At 29.6% G+C, this 9,704-nt stretch overlaps 1 protein-coding gene across 1 annotated transcript in view; it reads left to right on the plus strand.

Annotated features, from left to right (window-relative positions):
* Nucleotides 1-5,834, plus strand: part of LOC141450385 (mimecan-like) — a 49,911-nt gene extending 44,077 nt beyond the window's left edge. Inside the window, exons 3-4 of the mRNA XM_074120770.1 lie at nucleotides 444-978; nucleotides 2,066-5,834. Of these exons, the coding sequence (XP_073976871.1) occupies nucleotides 444-978; nucleotides 2,066-2,328 (798 nt within the window). The 3' untranslated portion in view covers nucleotides 2,329-5,834. The remainder of the gene's footprint in view (nucleotides 1-443; nucleotides 979-2,065) is intronic.
* The last annotated feature ends 3,870 nt before the right edge of the window (nucleotides 5,835-9,704 follow it).

Below are 9,704 nucleotides of genomic sequence, written 5' to 3' on the forward strand. Positions count from 1 at the left end.
TTAAATAACTAATGATGATATAATATTGAGATTAATACGAACCTAGATCAGAAAAAATAAATTTATATTTTTAAACGTTGAATTAAATAATAACTAACTTTTATTTACTTCCTGATTAGTCTAACTCATATGTAGAAACAAATAGATTTACTTATGTTACATGCAGGAAACTAACTAATCTGAACAGTGAAACATGGAACATGTATCAGTTGCAAGTAACACATAACCTTGAATAAACTAAATGTCCAACTATAACTCATCAGATGCTATTTCCTTAGAAATGACGTTAAAAAGACGTAAAATTGTGAATAGTAATCGCCTGGTCAGATTCAAGAATGCAAAATGATCCTTACTATTTTTTTTATAAAAGAAACATTTCCCAAAACGCTGACTTACGTCTTTAAACTTACTAACTTACTAATCTTATTTCCTTATTGTTTCAGGTTTTGGACGCATCACTCAATAGAATTCGCATTCTGAGGAACAACAGTTTCACTACCCACTATTCCCTAAAGTTCTTATATCTTGGAGACAATTCTATCTCCATAATTGAGCCGGGTGCTTTCACACCGCTAACCTACTTGGAGGTACTTGATTTAAGTTTGAACGCAATTAGAGATCTACCTCCACTATTGCCTCCCACACTTCGACGACTGTATCTATCTGAAAATCCACTTCAGACAGTTCCATTAGGACAAGCAAAATCTTTGCAGTATGTCTCTCTTGCGGAGTCATTTCTTTCAATATTACCAGAACTTGGAGAATTACCACATTTGGTAGAATTAAATTTAACTGGAAATCCTCTAGAAACTATAACTGCTGGTCAAATTGCGTCCTTCTGCCACCTGGAAAATCTGCGCCTTCCCCATCAACTGTTACGTTCAAAGTATATTCATAGCTGTGAGTGTGTGAAGGTATTAACGTGGGTAACCAAATACTCTATTTTTGTGGATCCACAAATCAACTGCAGTGTTGTTGGTAAGTATCAAAGTTATTTATTGGAATAACCTTATTAAGGTTTTATATTACTTTCCAAATAATCCTCTTTCTTCTTTACACTTTCCGTCTGTAATTGAGCCGACCTCTCTCCCGTCTTAATTTAGTTACCATTTTCTTGGTGTTCAATCACCTCATGAGTTGCTCTAGCCATGAAAGCTACTGTCATAAGTACTATTTCATCGAATGCTACGTTTAGCTCCCAATTTTTTAGAAATCAGCTGCCACTGTGTTGAGTTACTTCGGAAATAACCTTAAGTTGTGGCTGTCCATGGCCACTTGGCCAATCTAATGAGCTTGGGAGTATATTAATCTCTATTGCTATGTACAGTTCAAAGAATAGCATCCACATAGTATTGCTTTGTTTGCCTATATTCTCGTAGGAAAATATAGAGGACACAAATGGGTTCATAGCAATTAATCGAAACAGCCCTATGTCAGTTGTGTACTAAGGGTTCCTTTAATTTCAAATTCGGTTTAGAGGAGCATCAGATAAGGAACCCTCCCCAAGGATCGAGCCTGGAGCACGGGTACCTCGATACTCGGCGTTCAGCTAAAGAAAGATCCTGTATGCAGCTAATACAATAAGTTAGTTGCCTCTAGATTTCATGATATAAAGTTCTATCATTACTTTACAAATAATCCAATATTAGAGCCATTCAGTTGCACCAATATAATTAAAATACAGAATCGTTTTTAATCTAATTATCCTTTTTTTCTGGCACTAAAACTATATAGGAAACAAACGGTGCGTTATTAACCAGAGAAATTTCATTAAAAGGAATAACATTAAACTATAGAGTTAACACAGGGATATCTTACGATTTTGAAGGTAAAGCTGGAGGTTGATTACAGAGGAGGGCTCATTTCCTTCATGTGTCTTTACTTAGATAACGAGATTTCAAAACTTTTATTAAAATTCAACATAGGGGCAGAATTTATAAATTAGGAAGTAGTAAAAGAAAGTCGTGTGTCTGATTACGCCAGATTTAGCATTTCCCTAATCATCCTTTTAAAAATTTGCTTCCTTCAGAAATATTTCATCATTTTTAATTGCTTTTATTTTCAGATGAAAGTCACTGTGCAAGCAATGCTACAGTTGAAGAGGATGCATTTGCCGCCTGCCAGTCAGCGTATCAGCAACAGGCGGCAACACATTGGGCGGTAGTCGTGTGTACAGCGCTTGTGGTCCTAGTTTTAGCCATCGTCTTAACTATACTGTGGAGAAGACGTTGGCGTCGACCGCAACCAACTTCCGGACCTAGTCAAGAAGAAGTGCGAAAACGTAGATTACTACAAAAGACACAATCTAAAAATAGTTTAAAGTTCTAAAAAAATATAGAGTGGGAAGATAATACGACATATATAATAAAAATTATATTTGTAATATATTGAAATAAAAAGAGTTAAGCTTTGAATCCGCAGTCAGTTGCCAGAATTGAGCTAAGTTTGATCGCATGCCCAGTCCGTGTCTAGTTTGTGATTGATTTTTATTAGTTGGAATGCTCTTTTCCTAACAGCTACTCTTTGACAACTGAATGGTTGGACCCGAAAGTAGAAAGATGTTAGTTTATTTGAAACAACTGGTTTGTTGTTAATTTATTTTAAATTTACTATCATTGCTGTGCTCTGAACAATCACAAAGTTCCGAGTCTTTGTTGGAACTAATCGATAAAAACTTATTTTAAAATAGAGAACAAATATTGAAGAGGAAATTGTGTAGAAATGCTTAAAAAATAAATAAATATGTTGTTCATTTAAAATATAATTAGACATATTATAAATAGAGAGAAAGGGTATTTGATTCCATCCATTAGTGATTTAGATATGGACAATCGTGTAAAAAGCTTAAAATAAACAAAAAAAAAATTTATGTTGCCTTAAAATTTAACATATTACAACTACTCACTTAAATACTGCTTCTCACTTAAAAATATCTGAGGTCACATCGATCTTTGATTACAAAAAAAGAATATAAAACCTTTATTTGAAATAAGTAAAATATTTATTATATTTGTTTTATCATGTCAAAACAAAGAAGGTAGCTAAATTTTAGCCAACTTTAATTAATATTTACATATTCTCAATTTTTAGGAATGCTATTTAAAGTTACAGATTTTCATATAATTTATGATTCTAAAACAAAAACAAAAATCATTTATGCTGAATAGCAAAGATTAATCTTATATTGACAGCTAAAGTATTCCAAAATGGAGATTAATACTTGACTGATCTTCATTATATTAACATCTTTTTCAGTGCATGCAATATATGTAAGGAACAACATTTTTCTATTTTATTCAAACATTGTTTGTTTTTATTGATGCTAATGAAATTTACTTTAAAGCATCTAGAAAATTATGTAATGCAATAATAAATTAGGTACCTCAGAAAATAACAGTTAAATACACAACAATTTTATGTCACGAGAGAAAAAAACGATTGGTTGATTGATTTAATGTTTCTCATGATGAGAAAGTAACGTTCAAGTAAATAAATTTAGTTAGATTCTAAATCAATAGTAATATTTAATTAAAGTAATGTGAAATATACTTTACTCAACACTTTCAAGTGAAAAAGGTGGTTAGAACTGCAATGTTCAATAATATTAGTTTTAAACGCGTATGCAATAAGTGGGCGTAATCCAAAGTTCTTTGCGCGCTATTTAGCAGTGTTGAAGAATATCAAATCCACGCTGGGTCTTGGTATTAAAGTCAAAAACGTGAGCTAAATCCACTTTGCACCTAACAGCTGTCTAAAAAAACAAAAAACAAAAAAAATGTTGTGGCATTTTTACCTTTTCTTTGTTACATATTTTGTTTTGTAATTTCAATTATGTGAATTCAAGAGTCTCCACTCTTTAGGCAACGGGTCTTATCAATGATAAGTACGATTGATAAAGGTTTGTTCATAGAGGAGAGACAACTTCAAATTTTTAATAAGGGCACAGTAGCCTCTATTGGCCCTCGAAATCATTTTTACACTCTCGTGGCCTCTCTTGTTTTCGGTGTAGATTTGGGTATTTCCTTTTTAGCTAAAAATATTGAAACCCTTCCATATCTTGTTGAGCGAACAATTTGTCGTAAGGTGAATTGGATCTTTCTGCTTAAAACACTCAAACTAAAAAGAAAAGAGACTGGCATTAGTTGCAAAATGAACAAATTCGTCAAAAATGCCTAGTAAAAGATCTGGCCAGCAGCTTAAGAGATGTTCATAAAAGTCATTGCAACATCTCAAAGCGTTCATCCAAGGCACCCTAAGCGCTGACTGCTGTGAAGCTGTCATGGCCTAAAATCTTGCCAAATATTTGCCCAAAATATGCTAATAGCTGTTTCTTGGAAGCAGAGGGGACAAAAATGCCTAAGGTTCAATTTACCCATCTACAAGGTGAGAATACACCGTCTCTCGGCTCCAAAACCTGCAGAAAGAAAGAAAATGAAGAAAAGAACCACATTATTGAAATACAGTACTTATATAACCCTTTAATAAAAAAATTTGTCTGGGAAATTGCAATAATCCCTAGAATTTTTCTGTTCCTAATCTATTTTTCGCAAGTGCATTCGGTCCTCTGGATTCTATGAAACCTCACATAATGCGACTTTACCTCTAACATTATAGTTATTATTTAATATATTTTTAAAACCTTTCAAATATAATTGACTCTAGAAACATGTCTGTAGCAGTTTTTTCCTGCATTTAAGTGTGTTCTTGAGCTAATACAAAAAAAAAAAATAAATAAAAAAAAAATACTGCTTACTGAAGTGACTTTAATCTATAATTAAAATATAGTTTTAAACTTCTAAAAAATAATTAAATGTACTTAAAATTTAGTTTTCTTCACCTTGTTAATTATTATTAAAATTAATGTATTCATTATTTTATTTTTTTCTTTCTCTAATTTAAGAACATAAGGCTTATAAACATTGTCTTGATTTGTGTTTTATCAAAAAGAAAAGAGAAAACTTGTACTAAATTGGAATTTTCAATTATTGCAACTCTACTTTAGTAAATTAATTAGTCAAACATTCTCAAATAAAATTTTTATCTTATATTCATTTTTATAGTACATATTTTATTAAAATGTTCTTAAAAGCTAAATACATCAGCATTTTTAAACAGTTTATGTTCCATACGTAGTTTCTTTCTTATAGTTTCTCATTAAACAAAAATAATAAAAAAACTACTTATTATTTATTTCGATTGAATGTTTAAATAAATATCTTTATTCCGTAGTTCGGTTAATCAATTTTTATTAAAGGAGAGTATTTCATACTTTATGTAAATAGACAAGAGCGTTGTTCCTAGACCGAGAAGGATGTCGATGCAGTTGACATTATTATGCAGGATTCTTTTTAAGAGAGTAACGATTTTACTTTAAAGGCGTTTGAATGAACAGGCAGGTAATCTTATCTTAAAGCACTTTTCTCGTCTATTACATGAACATAATTAATGACTGCTCCCTCCTTTTCTTTTTCATTTTTACTTATTTCTTGTATATAAATATCTTTATTATTTTTGTATAATTTAGTTTTTTAAAGTTATTGTTCCTATTAAGTTGTGTGTATATTTTGTAAAAAAGAAATCTATATATTTTTTGTATTATACTGTTCATAATTGTTAAATTAATAATTTTATTATATTGTCTAATGTTAAATTAATAAAATCTAATTATAAAAGTGTTGATTTATTAGTAGAAGAAAACATTAAATAATGTACTATAAGTTCTTATGAATTACAATCTTATTATTGTGATAATTTGCAATATTTTTATATGTAAATGATAAATGATATTTATTGATTGGATATTAATTAAAAATAAAATTTATAGAAACTGAAAATATTGGTGATGAACTAAATATTTCAAAAATTTTTAACTTAATTTCCCTTAAATTTATACTTCCAGAATGATCTGGAACAGATTTGTCAACGTTTCAATATTCTTTTGCAATATAAATTGGTAAGAAAATCCTTGATTTTTGTTTTTATTGATTGATTTGAATGATGTCTCTTGTCAGAATTATAAATTAGACAAACAAACAAAAAAAAACCGTAGTTCTGGGTAATTTAGCCTGAACAGAAGTTCTACTCCGTCAATTCAATAAAATTTTACTTTCCACACTAGAGCTGAGTGGTTCGGCAAAAGCTACAAACATTCGGACTATACAGACATTTCAAACTAAATTACTTCGATAGATAGCTTCTTTCTGCGTGACTAACCTCTTCATAACGACCTCAACATTTAATTTGTTCCACAACTTGCCAAGACAAAGTATCGAAAAGTTCCGCACTGCTCTTTATATTTGCTCTATTCCTCTCGTTCTGTCTCTCGCCCGCTCTGACAATCCACCACGCCGACTCAATCGTCAATGACTTCTTTGAGATCTGAAGATCATTATCAACACCATCCTGTAGTGAGTGCTACTGTGGGGTAGTTTCTCTCCTCCGGCTCTGCATGCACCAATATATCTTAACTACTTTTCTATTTACCTATTAGATTTTGTATTCAACATCCAATGGCTGATTTGCTAAGTTCAAGAGGCCAAAAACAAGGAAAAAAAATCTGTCCTAATCAGTATTTACAAATTTGTGGTTTAAATGGGTTAATATTTCCTTTACTTGGAATTCAGGTATTGTAATGTATTCATATTTTCTTCATGATTACAAAAAAAAACAAAAAACAATGTAGCGCACACGACTTCCCCAAATCAAAGGTATACTTGTAAATTTTCTTTTTTAATAGCCGTGGTAATAATCATTTATTATTTATTTATTTATTTTAGTAAACTATTATACAACTGTCCTACCGGACAGTTTTAATAATATAGTAAGCGTATAAATTAAAAAAAATAAATTTATAAATGTGGAATAAACATGCATCAGTAGACAAAAAACCTAATCTACCTTATCTACATAAGTGGTGGTCCAATAATGTAATAACTAACTAAAAATACTATATTTAATATTTAGATGTAATTCTAATAATACATAATTAATTTCAATTTTAACACTTTTGATCTTTATTTTAAAAGAAGTTTTAAAAGAAATTTAATCACAATATTAATTGAATTTTTTAATTTAAAAAGTTAATAGACTAGTACAATTAAGAATGATATTAAAGTTTGATTTTTTTAAATGAAATGCTTTATTTGTTAGTAGGTTCTGCTATTTGTTAAAGGTAAAGAATGAAACTCAAAAAACATTCTCATGCTATCTACCGGCAAAAGATTGAACTTAAAATTTTCTAGTAATTTGCATTTTATTAGGAATTTAACAGAAACTTATTAATAACTAGTGCCACTAGGTGCAATGACAAGAGGTTTCTTGATAAAAATTAAGCAGTGAGAGGTTTTGTCTCTTTTTTATATTAATTTATGTCGGTATATCTATTTATTTATGATATAAAAGTGGTATAATGTTAGTGCTAATAAATTTTAGTAAATTCAAGGTGTAATAGCTTGCATTTGCTGTTAATTTTGCAATAAATGCATCTTACTTCCTGTAAAGACATTTTGCTATTATTTCTATAAGTTTGAAAGTGTTCACAGGGTGCGGAGGGTGGGGTATTGAAATATTCTATTGATAATTGCAAAGAAATGAATTATTACTAGAATTCCGTTAAACATTATTATAAATAAATGAATACTATTCTTTTTGTTTAATGGACATATTATTAATGGCTTCTACAATTGAAAGGAAGAGTTATAAAATGGTATAACAGATCAATAATACTAAATAAATAGCATTACTAACGCCATCTAGCGACAAAAGCTTAAACTAAGTTTTTCTAGTAGTTTTAATAAATGACGCTAGATAGCACTGACAGTATATTTTCATACTTGCTGTTCTGAATTTAAATACATTAATTTGCCACGACTGGAAATCTTAAAAGAGCACTTTCATGCTATCTAGTGACTAAAGCTTGAACTAAACTTTTTAGTAGTTCCTACCATTGTCGCTAGATGGCATTGACATGCTTTTCAATGTAAAAATTTCGTTGTTTATCTTGTTTTTGAATAATTATCTAATTACGGTTGCCTTATAAGAGTTGTAACCAAATTTAGCGCAATTAAAAAATCATCTTTAACTCGATCAACTTTGTGGTTTCTTAGTCAATTGTTGAAAAATGTAACATGTTTTTTTTTTGTTAAACTATAGGCACTGAAAATGAAATTAGATTACTGTCTTTTATTGTTAAGCTTCAACTTTAATTCTACACTCTTAGCTATTTTTCTGTTAATATATTTATGTCTTTTGTCTGTGCATGCATAATATTAATATTATTTTAAAGTTTGGATTGTATATGTTTTAACTAAATGAAGTTACTTGCTAAATTTAGATTTTAAATGCCTAAAATTGAACTTTATAATTGAAGAAGAGACTTAAAAGCAAAAGTAATTAATAAAATTTATATAAATGAATGAAATATGTAAATATAAATTTTTGTCAATATACCAAATTTTAGAGGATGAAAAGTCTATTTTTCTTAGTATATTTTTTACAGATATTATTTAAGAATGCCATTCATAAAATCTCAATTTCAGTTTCTTTATTAGTAAAACAAACCAGTATGCTATTACTGTTTGTTATTTATTGTTTCATTAATTTTAATGGTGCCAAGCTTTAAAGTGTAAATAAAAGACAAGTCTTACATGCGTTAGTCAAATGAATAAAATTTTCTTCCTAAGTAGGTTCGGAAAATGCTTTTGTCTATCTTATATTGATAAATTTTCCGGATTGCTAAAAAATGCTGTACGATTGATAATTGCAATGGAGACATTGCGTATTAAACAAGAATAAGAAACAGTATTGAAACGCCATAGCAGGTTGCATGTTAAGATTTCTAGCTGTAGAGGAAAATTTGTCTCTTCTGCACTAAATGTAGCATTTCATTCAAAATACCTGGTTTTTACATCACAAACCCGTTTAGAAAAATTAATTACAATACCAACTATTTGGCAAGAGTATGAGGTCTCCAGTAAGTATTTCGATTAACAGTTTTTAAGATAAATGCAACAGGAAGTGAAATAAGTGTGCCATTTTGTTATTTAGTTAGATATAAAGTAGCGTTTTATCTACTTTTTTGGACTTTCAAGAATAATTATTTTACACTAGATGCCCCTTTATTAAATGATTTTCATATGCTGAAAAAAATTGGACTGTTGTTTATCTAAAAACTAGGAGTTAAATTATTAATCTAATGAAATATAGAAAATAGAGAGTAAACTAAATAATGAAGACACTAACTTTTTTTTGGAAAACTGTCGAAGCGCAAACTATTCCTTGAATAAAAAAAAGAAAAAAGAAAGACATTTAATAGCTAAGCAATACAGAGAAGTAGGATAGCTTCCTAATTTTTCGGGTTTTGCTCCAAAAGAGCTATACCAATTTTTTTTCTAACATGAAATTTCCAGAAATATGAGAGTTCTCAAAATTCTGACTCACATATCCAAAATAAGTGTCTGATAAAGCTTTGTAAAGGATGTATAGCCAGGTCAGACAAAATAAAGGTCAGAACATCCCACAATTCCTTATTAATTTCCAAAAACTATAAAACCTAATTTCGAGAAATGATGATGTATTAGGCGAGAACTGAAACGTTCTTATGCTACAGATTTTGGAAAAATAAAAAGGAATCCAGAGACATTTCTAGCTTTTATTCTGGTTGCACCTACATATCAAGATATATTTAAATTAAATCAAACCAACTT

Source organism: Rhodnius prolixus, unplaced genomic scaffold (genome assembly GCF_049639745.1).
Source record: "Rhodnius prolixus isolate KJV_2025 unplaced genomic scaffold, Rpr scaffold_2, whole genome shotgun sequence".
Lineage (NCBI taxonomy): Eukaryota > Metazoa > Arthropoda > Insecta > Hemiptera > Reduviidae > Rhodnius > Rhodnius prolixus.